Source organism: Vidua macroura, chromosome 1, assembly GCF_024509145.1.
Source record: "Vidua macroura isolate BioBank_ID:100142 chromosome 1, ASM2450914v1, whole genome shotgun sequence".
NCBI lineage: Eukaryota > Metazoa > Chordata > Aves > Passeriformes > Viduidae > Vidua > Vidua macroura.
In genome coordinates, this window is record NC_071571.1 from 84,043,574 (window position 1) to 84,061,089 (window position 17,516).

General features: G+C 53.9%; 1 protein-coding gene across 2 annotated transcripts; it reads left to right on the top strand.

Annotated features, from left to right (window-relative positions):
- Positions 1-1,231: 1,231 nt before the first annotated feature.
- On the top strand, positions 1,232-14,319 carry LOC128820937 (myosin-7). Of its 2 annotated transcripts, none has more exons than XM_054001817.1 (39): positions 1,232-1,432; positions 1,842-1,985; positions 2,392-2,548; positions 2,671-2,698; positions 2,926-3,037; positions 3,414-3,506; positions 3,635-3,698; positions 3,899-3,997; positions 4,086-4,189; positions 4,269-4,407; positions 4,491-4,609; positions 4,717-4,866; positions 5,034-5,204; positions 5,335-5,644; positions 5,725-5,792; positions 5,931-6,018; positions 6,135-6,252; positions 6,340-6,463; positions 6,656-6,792; positions 6,875-7,001; positions 7,115-7,243; positions 7,314-7,556; positions 7,910-8,086; positions 8,198-8,343; positions 8,429-8,519; positions 9,191-9,580; positions 9,670-9,796; positions 9,899-10,017; positions 10,334-10,530; positions 10,732-10,915; positions 11,145-11,310; positions 11,391-11,515; positions 11,597-11,905; positions 12,040-12,243; positions 12,448-12,573; positions 12,677-12,952; positions 13,424-13,519; positions 14,012-14,146; positions 14,234-14,319. In XM_054001817.1, the coding sequence occupies exons 1-39, from the start codon at positions 1,232-1,234 to the stop codon at positions 14,252-14,254; spliced, it is 5,814 nt and encodes a 1,937-aa protein (XP_053857792.1). In that variant the 3' UTR covers positions 14,255-14,319. The 2 variants fall into 2 exon arrangements, with proteins under 2 accessions (XP_053857792.1, XP_053857865.1); XM_054001890.1 differs by having other exon boundaries at positions 14,237-14,254.
- Positions 14,320-17,516: the final 3,197 nt, after the last annotated feature.

Sequence of the window (17,516 nt, forward strand, 5' to 3'; positions counted from 1 at the left end):
GGGGGTTATGGGGGAACTAGGGGCAACTGAAAGGGACTGGGAAAGAACAGGGAGGAACTGGGAGGGAACTGGGAGGGTCTGTGGGTGAACTGGGAGGGACTGGGAGGGCCTATAGAAGAACTGGGAGGGTCTATGGGGGAACTGGGAGGGACTGGGATTATACTGGGAGGGTCTATAGGGGAACTGGGAGGGACTGGGAGGGACTGGGAGGATCTAGGAAGGAACTGGGAGGGTCTTTGCAAGAGACTGGGATGATACTGGGAGCATCTGTGGGGAAACAGGGTGGGACTGGGATGATGCTGGGAGAGTTTATGTGGTAACTGGGAGGGACTGGGGGAGGAGGGAGGGTACTGGATAAATCCTAGGGGGATACTGGGACTTACTGAGCAGTACTCTGTGTGTGTGTGTGTGTGTGTGTGTGTGTGTGTGTGTCTATGTGTCTGTGTGGTGGTGTACTGGAGAAGTACTGGTGGGGCTGGGCTGGGATGCTGGGATGTAATTTGACATATTGGGATATACTGGGACTTACTGGGACATACTGGGGGGGGGGGGGGGTGTTGTGTCCCGGAGCAGGACCAGAACCGCCCTGAGTCTGCACTGTCATCCCCTGACTCGGAGACCACACAAAGAGGTGGGGCTGAGTAGTGGAAGGAACTGAGGGGTGTCTGGGGAGACTGGGGGGATCTGGGATGATACTGGGAGGGTCTGTAGGGAAACTGGAAAGGACTGAGAGGGATGCAGGAGTACTGGGGGGTACTGGGAGGCGCTGGAGTGGGCAGGCAGTGTGAGATACTTCAAGGAACAGGGAGCACTGGGGAGGGCACTGGGACTTCCAATAAGGAAACTTGGGGTGGAGATGAGGACTGGCAGGAACTAGGAGCACTGTAAAGAAACTGGGAGCACTGGAGAAAAATGGGAGAATATGAGATCACCAAGGATGGACTTTGGATGAGGCTGACTGGGAGCACAGGAAGCATTGAGAGGGAATTCTAGATAATGGAAGCACTGAGGATGGACTTGGGAAGGGTCAGCTGGGAGGAGTTGGAGCATTGGAGAGGAACTGGGGAGGAATGAAGGAGTTAGGTTGACCAGGAGGAAGTGGTAGATGTGGAGAAGAACAGGGAATGATAGGTTCACCAAGGAAAGAGCTGCAATGGGGTCAGCTGGGAGGAACTGGCAGCACTTGGAGGGTCTGATCCTTCCTACCCCCCCAGCCCTGTCCAGCGCCACCATGCCTGATGTGGAGATGGCTGAATTTGGGGAGGCTGCCCCCTATCTCCGCAAGTCGGAGAAGGAACGGTTGGCTGCCCAGACCCGCCCCTTCGACCTGAAGAAGGACATCTTCGTCCCTGATGAAAAGGAGGAATATGTCAAGGCCACCATTGTCAGCCGTGAGGGCTCCAAGATCACTGCGGAGACCGAACATGGCAAGGTGGGGGGACCCCAGCCACACCTGGGACACCAGAACCTCAAAATAGCAACTCTATTCCACATGGGACACAAAGAACCCAACCCACCTTCTCTAGAACCCAAGAAACATCTAGACCCCAACATGCCTTCTCCAGCACACACTGGATGCTCAGATTCCACCGCATCTTCTCTAGAACCCAGGAAATATCTAGACCCTTATCCACTTGACAGCTAGACCCCATCCAACTTCCTCTCTTACCCCAGAGACACCCAGACCCCAAAACATCTCTATCACGTGAGGGACACCTAGACCTCCTCTGGCTCTCAAGGGAACACCCAGATGCCCAACTCCCAGCCCTTTGGAAGGGAAAAACTGGGGCAACTCCTTGCCCTGTGTTCCTGCTCCATGGGGTCTTCCTTACATTGAGCAGACAGTGACAGTCAAGGAGGATCAGATCATGCAGCAGAACCCTCCCAAATTTGACAAGATTGAGGACATGGCCATGCTGACTTTCCTCCACGAGCCCGCCGTCCTCTACAACCTCAAGGACCGCTACGCATCTTGGATGATCTATGTGAGTTGGGAGACCATGAGGTTCTTCAGACCCCATCCAGAACTTGGACGCCCCTTTTGTAGACCCCCTTGGGCCACATAGGTGCAAGATGTCCCTTCTCCAGATCTCATGGCTTACCCATAACTGGGATGATCCTTCTTTACACCTCTTCAGCCACCCAGATCCAAGATATCCCAGACCCTTTGGATAGTCAAAACCAGGATATCTCTTCTCCAGATCACAGAACTGGGACATCCTCTCTTCAGACCCCTTTGGTCCCCCACACCCAAGATGTCCCATCTCCAGACAACAGGGGTCACCTAAACCCAAGATATCACATAGACACAAGAGGTCTCTTCGGCAGACCCCTTGGACCACCTGGTGGGGTGGCACCTCCTGACTCTGACCCACCTACTCCTTTCTCCAGACTTACTCAGGGCTCTTCTGTGTGACTGTCAACCCCTATAAGTGGTTGCCCGTCTACAATGCTGAGGTGGTGGCTGCCTACCGGGGAAAGAAGCGGAGTGAAGCTCCACCCCACATTTTCTCCATCTCTGACAATGCCTACCAGAACATGCTAACAGGTAGGGACCTTCTGCAGGGACCCCATAATCATCTTCCCTGATCCTTTTTTGGGGAGCAGGAGATGTGGGGCAGAGCCAAGGTGGGCTTCAGAACCTCATCTTTCTTCTCCTCATCCCACCAGATCGGGAGAACCAATCCATCCTCATCACGTGAGTAATCTCATCTCTAAACACTGTCTTAATCCTGCTCACAGCTAAGACCCCTCACCTGGCACACAGCCCCTCCCCTTCCCTCTTGAAGTCATGCCCACTGGCCAACCCTTTATCACTACATGGACTTGTCTGTGGAGGTCCATTATCCATCCCTCCCCAGTGAGTTCCCACCCCCAGCACCACAGCACCAGTATCCAAACATTGCTCTCCTTGGCTACCTTCAGCGGAGAATCCGGGGCGGGGAAGACTGTGAACACCAAGAGGGTCATCCAGTACTTTGCTGTCATCGCTGCCATCGGTGACCGTGGCAAGAAGGAGGCGGGGGCCCCAGGCAAGGTAAGGACAGTGAGTGGGGGAATGATACCCAGGGGTCTGGCCAACATTCTGCTACCTGTCTGTCCAACGAATGACACAATCAACCACCCAAACAATTACCCAACTGAACACCCAAAAATCCAAGCAATCCTCCAACCAACCAACCAGCCATATATCCAATTTTCCATTCATCTGCCCCATCCCTATCCAACCAGCTAACCATCCCTCCATCCACCCACAGCATCAACCCACATCCCTGTCAATCAACCTGACCACCCACACGAACCTTCATGGACCGCTGTGTTCTCCCATCCATCCATTTCAACCTCCCATCCCAACCCAATATCCCCTGCCCCTTACTGTGAGAACCCCCCTGACAGTGTTCCACTCCATCCAGGGCACCCTGGAGGACCAGATCATCCAAGCCAACCCTGCCTTGGAAGCCTTTGGCAATGCCAAAACTGTCCGGAATGACAACTCATCCCGATTTGTGAGTGTTGGGGGTGGAGTCTGTGAGGAAGAGTCTATGAGGTGGAGTACTTGGGGAAGAGTCTGTGGGTTGGGTTGATCTGGAGAAGGTCTGGAGGCCACCTCCACCTCCTTCCACTATTCTTCCAGGGGAAGTTTATCCGGATCCATTTTGGGGCCACTGGGAAGCTGGCATCAGCTGACATTGAGACCTGTGAGTAGTTGAGGGCTCCATGAGAAGACATCTTGTTGTCCACCATCCCTTACTCTATCTCTCCATCCAACTGCCCATCCTTCTCCTCATGCCACCATCCATCTACCCTTCCACATCCTCAAACCTCCCTCCATTTATCCATCTGACCCTCCATCTCCTCATCCCAACTTCCACCCATTTTCTCTTCATCCCCACCCCAGACCTCCTAGAGAAGTCCCGTGTCATCTTCCAGCTGAAGGCTGAAAGAAACTACCACATTTACTACCAGATCCTCTCCAATAAGAAGCCAGAGCTGCTGGGTGAGCCGTGCTCCCAACCTACCTGCAAATACCTGATCCTGCATCCCTTTTGGGACCTGCCTATCCCAATCCCTTTTTCTTCTTTCAGATATGATGCTGGTGACCAACAACCCCTACGACTATGCCTTCATCTCCCAAGGAGAGACCACAGTTCCATCCATTGATGATGGAGAGGAGCTCCTGGCCACAGATGTGAGATGGGAGGCCATCAGGAAGTGTGTATGTGCCTCTGTGGGCTGGAGAAGATCTTGAGCACATTTTTGCTCCACAGAGTGCCTTCGATGTCCTGGGCTTCACCCCAGAGGAGAAGAACTCCATCTATAAACTGACAGGAGCCATCATGCACTTTGGCAACATGAAGTTTAAGCAGAAACAACGGGAAGAGCAGGCAGAACCAGATGGCACAGAAGGTTGGGTCCAGCCAAGGTTGAGGTGGAAATTGGGTGAATTCCATGGTTTTTCCAGGTTCATATTTTCTCTTCTTCATCCTCAGAGGCAGACAAGTCAGCTTACCTAATGGGGCTGAACTCAGCTGATCTTCTCAAGGGGTTGTGCCACCCTCGGGTCAAGGTGGGCAATGAGTATGTCACCAAGGGGCAGAATGTCCAGCAGGTGAGTAGGACATCCCCAAAACGTCCTCCTTTTGGGGTGACATGGTGCCATGTCCAGCAAGGAGAACACCAAGAGGCCCTCTCACTGGTGGGGCATCCTTCTTCCAGGTGATTTATGCTGTTGGAGCCTTGGCCAAAGCCGTGTATGAGAAGATGTTCAACTGGATGGTGACCAGGATCAACAATTCACTGGAGACCAAGCAGCCACGGCAGTACTTCATTGGTGTGCTGGACATTGCTGGCTTTGAAATCTTTGATGTAAGCCTGGTTGACTGTGTTGTGTTGACTCCATTGGATGTAGATTAATCCTACTGGATGATCAGATAACTTTATTTGTGTTGACCCTGTTGGGGGTCAGGTTGATCCTGCTGAACATATTAGTTGTTCTGTTGACCCCACTGGCCATCTCCTCTCTCCTACCCCAGTTCAACAGCTTTGAGCAGCTCTGCATCAACTTCACCAACGAGAAGCTGCAGCAGTTTTTCAACCACCACATGTTCGTGCTGGAGCAGGAGGAATACAAGAAGGAGGGCATTGAATGGGAGTTCATTGACTTTGGCATGGACCTCCAGGCCTGCATTGACCTCATTGAGAAGGTACCACCTCGTTAGGGCCTCATGGGGCTGGGGAAGGGCCCCTTCAGTTGCAGGTTGGCAGGAACCCCAAAGTTGACCAGCTGGGTTGTACTTGGTGTTCACTGTAGCCAACAAGGTCTTTTCTTCCTAGCCCATGGGGATCATGTCCATCCTGGAGGAGGAGTGCATGTTTCCCAAGGCCACAGACATGACCTTCAAGGCCAAGCTCTTTGATAATCACTTGGGCAAGTCGGCCAACTTTGGGAAGCCACGAAACATCAAGGGGAAGCAAGAGGCCCACTTTGCCCTTATCCACTATGCTGGCACGGTGGACTACAACATCATCGGGTGGCTGCAGAAGAACAAGGACCCCCTCAATGAGACAGTGGTGGGGCTCTACCAGAAATCAGCCCTGAAGCTCTTGGCCAACCTCTTTGCCAACTATGCTGGGGCTGATGCACGTAAGAGGAACCCTCTTCCTCAGCATCTGGGGTTCTTTCCACCCTGTCCTTGTCCTATCTCATCCTTTCTTCTCCAACAGCCGTGGAGAAGGGGAAAGGAGCTAAGAAGAAAGGTTCCTCCTTTCAGACTGTCTCTGCCCTGCATCGGGTGAGAGTCCAAGGGTTACTGGTGGACCCCAGTGTGTGTGGGTGTGGAAAATATGTCCCAGGGCAAGGGATGACCCTTGGTGGGACAGGCTGGGGGGGTGTCTTCATTCCCTTCATCATCTCCTCCTCCATTTTTCAGGAGAATCTCAACAAGTTGATGACCAACTTGCGGTCTACCCACCCTCATTTCGTCCGCTGCATCATCCCCAATGAGACCAAGTCTCCTGGTGAGCCAATCCCTGAGGGTTGATCCAGAGGACAGTGCTGGGCTCAGGCCAAAGGTGGTGGTGGGGAGCAGTGTTGTGGGGCAGGCCTTGGCTCACCAGTCTTGATGACCCACTAGGTGTGATGAACAACCCCCTGGTAATGCACCAGCTTCGCTGCAATGGAGTGCTGGAAGGCATCCGTATCTGCCGCAAGGGCTTCCCCAATCGCATCCTCTATGGAGACTTTCGCCAGCGGTAGGCACAGAGGAGAAAATGTGGGGATGGGGTGGACAGCCCCACTGGGACTGATTTCAGAGGTTTCCTGTCCTCTCTGGTCACCAGGTACCGCATCCTGAACCCTGCAGCCATCCCTGAGGGTCAGTTCATTGACAGCCGCAAGGGGGCTGAGAAGCTCCTGGGATCCCTTGATATTGACCACAACCAGTACAAATTTGGACACACCAAGGTGAGGTCACTTGGTCCCAGTTCTGGTGGTCCCACCATCCACAAGCTTTTCATGGGGGGACAAGATAGACCCTATGGTCCCATCATCTACTTGTCCACCTGCCCATCTGAACTCCTTCCATTCACACCAGCACCCACCACCACCACCACACCTCCAAATCCCAGCAGCACTTATCTTCATCTTTCCTCAAAGGTCTTCTTCAAGGCTGGGCTGCTGGGGCTGCTGGAGGAGATGAGGGATGAGCGCCTGGCCCGGATCATGACCCGCTTGCAGGCCCAAGTCCGTGGTTTCCTGTCCCGTCAGGAGTTCAAGAAGATTCTAGAGCGCAGGTAGGTGGTGAGACGGAGATTGTGTTGCATCCCTGTTGAGTGGAAGCCTCTGGTGACCCACATCTTGATGGGGCTTCTCCAGAGACTCATTGCTGGTGATCCAGTGGAACATCAGGGCCTTCATGGGGGTGAAGAATTGGCCTTGGATGAAGCTCTACTTTAAGATCAAGCCCTTGCTGAAGAGTGCTGAGACGGAGAAAGAGATGCAGGTAGGACAGAGCCATAGGTAGGGAATTTGGGTGTGTGGATGGAGAGAGGAAGTGGTAGGTGGAGACAAAAAGGAAGAAATGAGGTTTACATGGCACCTTTGTGCCTCCTACAGAACATGAAAGAAGAGTTTGGGCGGCTGAAGGAGGCCTTAGAGAAGTCAGAAGCCCGGCGGAAGGAGCTGGAGGAGAAGATGGTCTCCATGCTGCAGGAAAAAAATGACCTTCAGCTCCAAGTGCAGGCTGTGAGTGACCTAGATGTCCCGGCTCCGCACTCCTTTTCCATTCACCTCAAACAAAGCTTGTCCTTTTCAGGAGCAAGACAACCTGGCTGACGCTGAAGAGCGCTGTGACCAGCTGATCAAGAACAAGATCCAGCTGGAGGCCAAGGTGAAGGAGATGACTGAGCGGATGGAGGATGAGGAGGAGATGAATGCTGAATTAACAGCAAAGAAGAGGAAGCTGGAGGATGAATGCTCAGAGCTGAAGAAAGACATTGATGACCTGGAGTTGTCATTGGCCAAGGTGGAAAAGGAGAAACATGCCACTGAGAACAAGGTGAGCGTGGGGAGAGGTCTTGACCTCAAATTGTGGGGAACGGGGCTGACTCAAGACAAAGTGAATAGAGTCTGGTGAAGACCCAAGGTTGGTGGGGTTGGATTGCCAAGAATTAACGCTGTTTAGGCTGCCAAATTCAAGGCTGGATGAATTGGGTCATGAAGACCCAAAACTGCTTGGGTTGAGTTGTGATAATCCAAGATTGGTTGGATTGCATCACTAAGAACCAAGGCTGGTTGTGTTTTCCTACATCTCCTGACTTAAACACAGGTTCACAAAGAGCAAAAACAACCTCCTGTCTCTTGTCCTACCTCTGGTACCAAGCTAGAGGCCTGATATTTCTCCTCCTGCAGGTCAAGAACCTCACAGAGGAGATGGCTGGGCTGGATGAGATCATTGTCAAGCTAACGAAGGAGAAGAAGGCCCTGCAAGAATCTCACCAGCAAGCGCTGGATGACCTGCAGGCAGAGGAAGACAAGGTCAACACCTTGACAAAGGCCAAAGTCAAGCTGGAACAGCAAGTGGATGACGTGAGTATAGGCCACTCCCACGACTGGCACATAGCTGGTCCCTTGTGGTATGGAAGTCCTTCTGGAGTGTGTTTGTGAGGGCTGATGGATGTGTCCATTCCACACTTGCAGCTGGAGAGTTCACTGGAGCAAGAGAAGAAGATCCGGATGGACCTGGAACGAGCCAAAAGGAAGCTGGAAGGTGATTTGAAGCTGGCTCAGGAGAATATCATGGACCTGGAGAATGACAAGCAACAATTGGATGAGAGGCTGAAAAAGTAGGGGCTGGCACGCTTGCTTGTCCTTTACTCTTCTGCTGAGCACTCAGAAGAATGACTTACTGGTGTTTCTCCCCACACCTAGGAAAGACTTTGAGCTCAATGCCCTCAACGCCCGAATAGAGGATGAGCAAGCAGTTGCAGCGCAGCTCCAGAAGAAGCTCAAAGAGCTTCAGGTGAGGTGGGCTTCAGCATGGGGGTCAAGCAGAAGGAGGAACTGGTCCTCCCCATTATCTTCTTCATATCTTTTTGAGAAGAACCTAAACAAGTATTCCACCCACTTGAGGTTGGAAGCCCATGGGATATCCCTTGTCCCAGAACCTCTCTGTCATTTATTGCCTTGAAATGACTCATTGAGCTCTTGGACAGGTTGGCTTTCATGGGGGTTGAGCTGAACCAATGTGTTTGGACTACTCAAGGTATGGGGAGCATCTTGGGTAGAATCATCTGAGCTGAGCAGACCACCTGGGTTAAAGCACATTCATTCCAATGTCCTTAGAGAAGTTTGTGCTGAGTTGTCTGTTAGTCCAATTAGAATGGACCAATTGGAATGTCCTCAAGACCAGTTGAGTTGAAGAATCTCAAGGTAATTTGAGAAGATGGAGTGTCTTCAAATAAGGCCAGGTTGGTCTGGAGAGCTCAGAACTTGACTAAGTTGAAAAGAACTGGATGGGATTGAGACTGGTTGAGATGAAGGGTCTACAGCTGTCTAGGTTGAGGTGAAGAGTCTACAGTTGGTTGAGTTGACTTGAATTGACTTAAAGACTCTCCAGCTCAATTGGCTAGTTGAGTGGAGGAATTGGGTGAAACCAAGTCTGCTGAAAACATGTTCATCCCTGGAACACAGGCGCGAATTGAGGAGCTGGAGGAGGAGTTGGAAGCAGAGCGGACAGGCAGAGCCAAGGTGGAGAAGTTGCGCTCAGACCTGTCACGAGAGCTGGAGGAGATCAGTGAGCGGCTGGAGGAGGCAGGTGGTGCCACATCAGTGCAGATTGAGCTCAACAAGAAGAGGGAGGCAGAGTTCCAGAAGATGCGGCGGGACCTGGAAGAGGCCACGCTGCAGCATGAGGCCACGGCTGCTGCACTGCGCAAGAAGCACGCCGACAGCGTGGCCGAACTCAGCGAGCAGATTGACAACTTACAGCGCGTCAAGCAGAAACTGGAGAAGGAGAAGAGTGAGCTCAAGCTGGAGTTGGATGATGTCGGCTCCAACATGGAGCAACTGATAAAGGCCAAGGTAGGAAATAGGTCTACAGCCATGAAGGAACAACACTTCCACTGCCCTCTCAAGGTTCCCTTTCATCTTCCTGCCCTTCCTATTTGTAGGCTAACCTGGAGAAGATGTGCCGCACCATGGAAGATCAGATGAATGAGCATCGGACCAAGTCCGAAGAGGCTCAACGCATGGTCAATGACCTCACCACTCAACGAGCCAAACTCCAGACAGAAAATGGTGAGGGCCTTGCTCTTCCCTGAGCCAATTGCCTAACTCTTGCCCAGTGGAGTGGCTCTGGGGTGTGTCCTGCAACTGATTATCTGCCATTCTGCCTGACAGGTGAGCTCTCCAGGCAGCTGGAGGAGAAGGAAGCCTTCATCAACCAGATGACACGAGGGAAACTCACCTACACCCAACAGCTGGAGGACCTCAAGAGGCAGCTAGAGGAAGAAGTCAAGGTAGGACTTTGTTGGGGGGGTCACTGAGGCTGAAAGACACCTCTAGTGCCAAGGATGTGGTTGGTTTGGGATTGAGAAGTGCATCATGAGCCTGCCCTCACAGTAGGAGAAAATGAATTGTGGGTCCTCAGAAATTCAGTAGGGCTGGTGGGTTACAAGGAGGTTGGGTTGGGTTGGGTTGGGTTGGGTTGGGTTGGGTTGGGTTGGATTGGATTGGTTGGTTGATAACTAGTTAGTTGGAGTTGGAGAATGCCAATATTGCTCAACTTGATATGGATGCAACTTCTCCTCACCTTGTAACTCTCTCTGCTCCCAGGCTAAGAATGCACTGGCCCATGCCCTCCAATCAGCTCGGCATGACTGCGACCTTCTGAGGGAGCAGTATGAGGAGGAGACAGAGGCCAAGGCTGAGCTCCAGCGCTCACTCTCCAAGGCCAACTCTGAGGTGGCACAGTGGAGGACCAAGTATGAGACAGATGCCATCCAGCGCACTGAGGAACTGGAGGAGGCCAAGTGAGTCATCTCCCCATGAAGGTAGCTGCTATGGGGCAGGGGAGAGTGGAGACTCTTCTACAGTACAAGGAGCCAGAGAATATATCTGGAGATGGTAGAGGAGATCCAGAGCAGAGCCTCAGCCAACTAGTGGGTGGAAGAAGGTTTGAGTTGGCCAACTTGGTCCATGGGACACCACAGCCAGGTTTTCTCCTATGGCAGGAAGAAGCTGGCGCAGCGGCTGCAGGAGGCTGAGGAGGCAGTGGAGGCGGTCAATGCCAAGTGTTCCTCCCTGGAGAAGACCAAGCACCGGCTGCAAAATGAAATTGAAGATCTCATGGCAGACCTGGAGCGGTCAAATGCAGCAGCAGCTGCATTGGACAAGAAGCAGAGAAACTTTGACAAGGTGGGAGAACCAAGAAATGATGGAAGGATGGGAAGGGGGTGGAGAAATGTGGGTCCCATGAATCAAAAAAAGGCAGGAGAAGTCTAGAAGAAAGCTGAACAACTTTCAAGGGCCGTGTTTTAGCAGAGCCTCAAGTCTCTTTCAGGAGAATAATGGGGAAAGGAGGAGGAGGATGGAAAGAGGATTTTTCATGGGCAAAGCAGCAGCTGACCAGGTGGTGTCCTCATAGATCTTGTCTGAGTGGAAGCAGAAGTTTGAAGAGTCACAGGTGGAGTTGGAAGCATCGCAGAAAGAGGCCAGATCCCTCAGCACTGAGCTCTTCAAGCTGAAAAACGCTTATGAGGAGTCACTTGATCACTTAGAGACTTTAAAGAGGGAAAACAAGAATCTCCAAGGTGAGACTGTGGTCCTTCCCTGCCCACCTTTTGGTACTCCACTACTTTTCACCAAGACTGATGGGTTATCATCTGGGCAGAGGAGATCTCGGACCTGACGGAGCAGCTGGGTGGCAGCCACAAGACCATCCATGAATTGGAGAAGGTCCGGAAGCAGCTGGATGCTGAGAAACTGGAGCTCCAAGCTGCACTGGAAGAGGCTGAGGTGAGCCAAATCACATTTCCATGAGTCCCATGTGGTCCTAGTCTTCTCTGTGTCCCTTTAATTGCTCTCTGTCTTCACCAGGCCTCTCTGGAGCATGAGGAAGGAAAGATCCTGAGGGCCCAACTGGAGTTCAACCAGGTCAAGGCAGACTATGAGCGCAAGCTGGCCGAGAAGGATGAGGAGATGGAGCAGGCCAAGCGCAACCACCTGCGGGTGGTGGACTCACTGCAGACCTCTCTGGATGCTGAGACCCGGAGCCGCAATGAGGCCCTGAGGCTGAAGAAGAAGATGGAGGGTGACCTCAATGAGATGGAGATTCAGCTCAGCCATGCCAACCGCGTGGCTGCTGAAGCTCAGAAGCAAGTCAAGACACTGCAGGGCTGCCTCAAGGTACCCATCAGACTTCTATCCCATAGGCATGTTGACATGTAGTAGGTCCCACCACCCCAAAGTGGAAGAAAAGTAGACCTTAAGCCACTTTTCCACCATCCCCACTCACCCTCTTCCCCCATGCTGCCTTGTAGGACACCCAGCTGCAGCTGGATGACATGGTACGGGTCAATGAGGACCTGAAGGAGAATATTGCCATTGTGGAGAGGAGAAACAACCTCCTCCAGTCTGAGCTGGAGGAGTTGCGGGCAGTGGTGGAACAGACTGAGAGGGCTCGCAAGTTGGCCGAGCAGGAGCTGATTGAGGCCAGCGAGAGGGTCCAGCTTCTCCACTCACAGGTGAGACATCACATATCTTCAAGGACAGAGGTCACCTCCATCCATGGGTGTGGGCTTCTAATGGGTTGAGTTATCACAATCTCCAGATCCTTTAAGTCTGCAGAGTTGGCAGGGAGTAGGGGGGCATTAAGTACTGGGGGGGTTGAAGAAGGATGGGTCAGCAGTTCAAGAGACACCTCCTGAGATCCTCTCCTCTAACTCCAGAACACCAGCCTCATCAACCAGAAGAAGAAGATGGAGGCTGACATCTCCCAGCTGCAGACAGAGGTGGAAGAGGCCATCCAGGAGTGCAGGAATGCTGAGGAGAAAGCCAAGAAAGCCATCACTGATGTGAGTGCCATGGTGGGACCTACATCTAGGACACCTTCCACTGGAGGATGATGGCGAGCATGCTTTGGTCCTCCTTCTCTGCTTTGCTTCTCTCCTTGGACAGGCGGCCATGATGGCAGAGGAGCTGAAGAAGGAGCAGGATACAAGTGCCCATCTGGAGCGGATGAAGAAGAACATGGAGCAGACCATCAAGGACCTGCAGATGAGGTTGGATGAGGCTGAGCAGTTGGCCCTCAAAGGGGGCAAGAAGCAGCTGCAGAAGCTGGAGGCTCGTGTGCGGGAGCTGGAGAATGAGCTGGAAGCTGAGCAGAAGCGCCATGCCGAGAGTGTCAAGGGTCTCCGCAAGTCCGAGCGTCGCGTCAAGGAGCTCAGCTACCAGGTGGGTTGCCTGAGGTGGCACTGGAGTTCATTCACTCTCCCCTTGGCCATAGGGCCTTATGCCTCATGCTGTACATGACCTAGAACATGGCTGATCTGCTGTCCAGAGAGACACAGGCTATCTAGGTTCAATACTAGACCACCCACTGCATGTATGTCTGCTACTGTAGTGGGATCCAGAATATTGTCTGGGTCATGAGCCACCCAGGCCACTTCTCAGTGTCCCAGCATCCATGGGGTCTTTGCATGATCCAGAACCTCAGGTGGGACCTCACCAGGGGAAAGAAGATACTGTCAGACAGGGAGACAACTCACTTTCTGCCCCACAGTTGAGGCCACCCACAGATCTAGAGAAGCTTTACTCCACAAGAACATCATTAACTGTCTCTTGACCCTCACTGACCCACGAAAGCTCATGGTGATTCAAAGTGCAGGTTGGGTCATGTCCTGACCCACATGTCTCACCCCACAGACGGAAGAGGACCGCAAGAACCTGGTCCGGCTCCAAGACCTTGTGGACAAGCTCCAAATGAAGGTCAAGGCCTACAAGCGACAGGCAGAGGAGGCGGTGAGTACTGGAGGGACATCTGTGGGACCACCTCCAGGAGGGGACAGTGTGGGAGAGAATGTGGGGAGTAGTAGGGGACCTTCGGGTGGTCAAGGGGTGGGGTGTCAGGGGGTGAGGAGAGTAGGTCGAGAGAAAGTGGAGAAAGTGGGTGGATGGTGGGATGTGGAGATGGGAGGGAGGGAGGGAGGAAGGGAAGTGCGGAAGTGTGGAAGTGCGGAAGGAAGTGCGGAAGTGCGGAAGTGCGGAAGTGCGGAAGTGCGGAAGTGCGGAAGTGCGGAAGTGCGGAAGGAAGGAAGGAAGGAAGGAAGGAAGGAAATGTTAGATGGATGGTTTGTTGAGGAGATGGTTGGAAGATGGGTTGTCTGGAAGGACAGGTGGGTCCATGGTGGTCCAGATGGAGCAATAAGAAGATAGGATGGATGGACAGCTGGCAAGTGGCAGGAAGCCAGACACAGCTGTGTGGGAGCCTCACTGCTGTCCCTGCCCCCTCAGGAGGAACAGGCCAACTCCAACTTGGCCAAGTTCCGCAAGGCGCAGCACGAGCTGGATGAGGCAGAGGAGCGTGCCGACATTGCTGAGTCCCAGGTCAATAAGCTGCGGGCCAAGAGCCGCGACATTGGAGCCAAGGTGGGACTTTCCCCTGCCCCACAGTTGCCCCATGGCTGCCCCACAACTTCCTCATTCTCACAGTCCCTTTTTCTCGTTCTCTATCAGAAGGGACTCAATGAAGAGTGAAGCTCTGGACGCCCAACAATATCCCAGGACCTCCAAATGGCCCACCCTCACTCCCAGCCCCCTAACCTTGGTCAGCCAATAAAAAGCATTGAGCAGCATCAGTTTTTATGGGCTGTGTTTGTGTGGAGAGGGTGGGGTTTCCCCATGGCATGGCACCCACAAGATGTCTGTAGCCCACACAAGATCACCAACCAGTGTGCAGCACAGCATGCCCCACAGCATGATGCAACCAGACCCTCAGTACAATGTGATGTGAACCATGAGGTCAACCTTGAGCTGCCTCACAGTGTATCTGCTGTGGGGCAGATTCTCCATCTGCTCCATGGTGTTCTGTAACCTCAACCTGCTCCACACCAGCCTAGATCCATGTGGGGAGACACATGTCTGGGGGCAGAAGTGGGGGTGTGGAGGGGGGGACCCCAGGAGGTGGGGGACAGCATCTGGGATCCCCACATGTGGGACAGAGCCTGAGTGGACTCCTCGGGCATGTTTTGGTTCCTGAGGTTGCACCTTCTCCTGCTGCAGGTGCTGAGGTCCCCTCTGTCCTGGCTTCAGTGTTCCCCTAGCCGCCAGCTGCTCCATCCCACTGCACACCATGTCCCACAACCCCCCATTCCCTACTGACCTGATCCTCCATTGCTCTGGACTTGCCATCCATCACCCCACTAACTCTTCACCCACCAGCCCTGTGTCCTCCATCTCCCATAGTCCTTCTGCCTCCTCCATGTCCCCCTGGTTCCTGCAAGTTCTCTATATCCCACTGTCCCTCTGTCTCATGCCTGTCCCTCCCCACCAAATCCTCTGTCCCTCCCCCCTTCCCCCCTCACCCTCCCTTTCGCCGTCCATCTGTCGCTGCCCCATCCCTCCCGGTCCTGGCGGCGCCGCATGATGGACCCCAGGGGACCCCGGCGTCCGGGCGGCTCCCCTCCCCCGCCAAACTCGGGCCGAGGACGGGTGGGGTAATGTCTCTATGGGGTCCTATGTGGAGTCTATGGGGCTCTAAAAAGACTCCATGAGGATCCGTGGAGGCTCTCTGTGGCTCCATGGAGCAATTACGGGGCTCTGTAAAGGCTCTGTGGGGCAGAGGAGATGGTCTGTGGGGCAGGAGAGGGGGATGTGTGGGGCACAATGGGGAGGGGGGGAACTCCCCTCCCACGGGAATGTGTCACCTCGCGGGAACACTTGTCACCTCCTTGATGACAAAGTGGACACGGTGTTCAGGGACTGCTGCCAGACCCCCCCGTCCCTCAGACCCCTGGCAGCCCCACGGCGCCTCACTGGGGGGGACAAGATAACAATCTCCCCCCCACTCTCCAGCTGCGTCCCAATATAGACCTGGCAGGGTAGAGCTGTCACCACCCCACGGGTGACAGGACATTGGCCAGGGACCCAGGCATCTAGGCCCCATAGGCACCCCCTCCACACAGGTCCCTGGAGTCCTAGCCCCATAGATCCCCCCCATGCACAAAGAACCCAGGCATCCGGGCTCCATAGATCCCATGCACACAAGAAACCCAGGCATCTGAGACCCATAGAATTGTCACAATCCCCACCAAAGCACCCTGGTCCCCCATAGATCGCTCACACACACAAGGGACCCTGGCACCTGGGCTCCCTAGTTCCCCCCCTGCCCCCCTGCCCCCCACACGAGGGATCCAGATGTCTGGGCTCCATAGACACCTCCTACACAAGGGACCCAGGCATCCCGGCCCCCTAGCCCACCCCAGATCCCACCCCTACAAGGGGTCTGGACAGCCCTTGCTCACCCCTATAGCTCTGCCCCATAGATCATCCTCTGGGGTGAATATGTGGGTCCTGGATGCCAGAGTCACTGGAGAGATGCCACCCTGTGGCTGGGGAAGCGGGGGGAGGTGCCCCCCTCCTCCTTTATCAGCCACCCCCTCCCCAGGAATGCTCCTCCCCATCCCATGATGGTCTATAAAGGCCTTGGGGCTGAGGAGCTGGCATAGGTGTCAGCGTGGGGCAGAGAGGGAGAGGGTGGGGGACATAGTGGGAATGTCGGATGTGGATATGAAGGGCTGAGGGAGGATATGGGGAGCTATGGGGTGCACAGGAGGGTTATGGGGCATATGGGAATCTATGGGGCACAGGAATCTCTGGGGGATAAGGGGCACAGGGGGTCTATGGTACACATAGGGGTTCTCTGGGGTGTGGGGATCTGTGGGGTACACATGGGGTTATGAAGCACAGAGGACCTAAGAAGTACTGAGGGGAACTATGGGGGAAAGAGATCTATGGGGGCACAACAATCTAGGGGACACTGATGGTCTGTGGGGCACCCAGGGGGCCTATGGGGCACAAGCAGGGCTATGGGGCACATGGGGTCTATGTGGCAAAGTGATCTATGAGGCATAAAGGGTCTATAGGGCAAAGAGGGTCTATAGGGGGGGCATGGGGTATAGCCCTACTCACCTTCTGCATGTTCTTCCAGCTCACTTCATCTTACCTGCTAGATCCACAGACTCCAGGTGAGGGTGATGCTGTGGGGCAGCATGGGGATGGGTGCTTTGGGGTGTGGGGGGTGTGCTATAGGGTGCATGTGTTGCTATAGGGTCTGCACATCACTACAGGGGATCCATACTTTGCTATGGGGGTCTGCATGTGGGGCTGTGCAGGACTCTAAGGTTCCCTGCATTGTTTTATAGGGGTCCCTGCAGTGCTATGGGTCTCCGTGCATCACTGTAGGGATGCCTGAAACACTTTGGGGGTCTGTGCATGGCTATAGGGGTCTTTGTATTGCAGGGGTCCATGCACCATTCCAGGGGTTGGTGGTCCCTGGTTGTGGAGGTGCCTGCATCAGTACAGGAGTCTGTACATGCAGCTGTGCATGGGTATTGGGGTCCCTGCATGACTATAGGGGTCTGCCTACAGCTATAGGGGATCTGTGCACTGTATAGGGCTCAATACATGGGGTCATGAACAGCTATAGGATTCTGTGCATGGGGCCATACACAGCTAGGAGGTCCTGTGCATCACTATTAGGGGTCCTTTAATGGCTATAGGGGTCCCCACAGGGAGTCCCTGAATCACAACAGGAGTCTGTGCATGGGGCAGTGCATGACTATGTGGGTGTGCAGAGGGCTATAGGGCTCCCTGCACATCTATAGGGACACATGCATGGGGCTGTGCACAGCTGCAAAGCTCTGTGTCTGTCTCTAGTGTCTGCCACAGCCACAGGGGTCTGGGCATGGCTACAGGGCCCCATGCATGGCAATGGGCTCTGGCCAATGGGGTTGTGTGG

Excerpts from the sequence above, each read along its gene's own strand:
- LOC128820937 (XM_054001817.1), top strand. The coding sequence starts at position 1,232 with ATGCCTGATGTGGAGATGGCTGAATTTGGGGAGGCTGCCCCCTATCTC. Across the intron at positions 6,464-6,655 it reads ACAAATTTGGACACACCAAG|GTCTTCTTCAAGGCTGGGCT; the intron begins GTGAGGTCACTT and ends CTTTCCTCAAAG. Across the intron at positions 10,531-10,731 it reads GAGGAACTGGAGGAGGCCAA|GAAGAAGCTGGCGCAGCGGC; the intron begins GTGAGTCATCTC and ends CTCCTATGGCAG.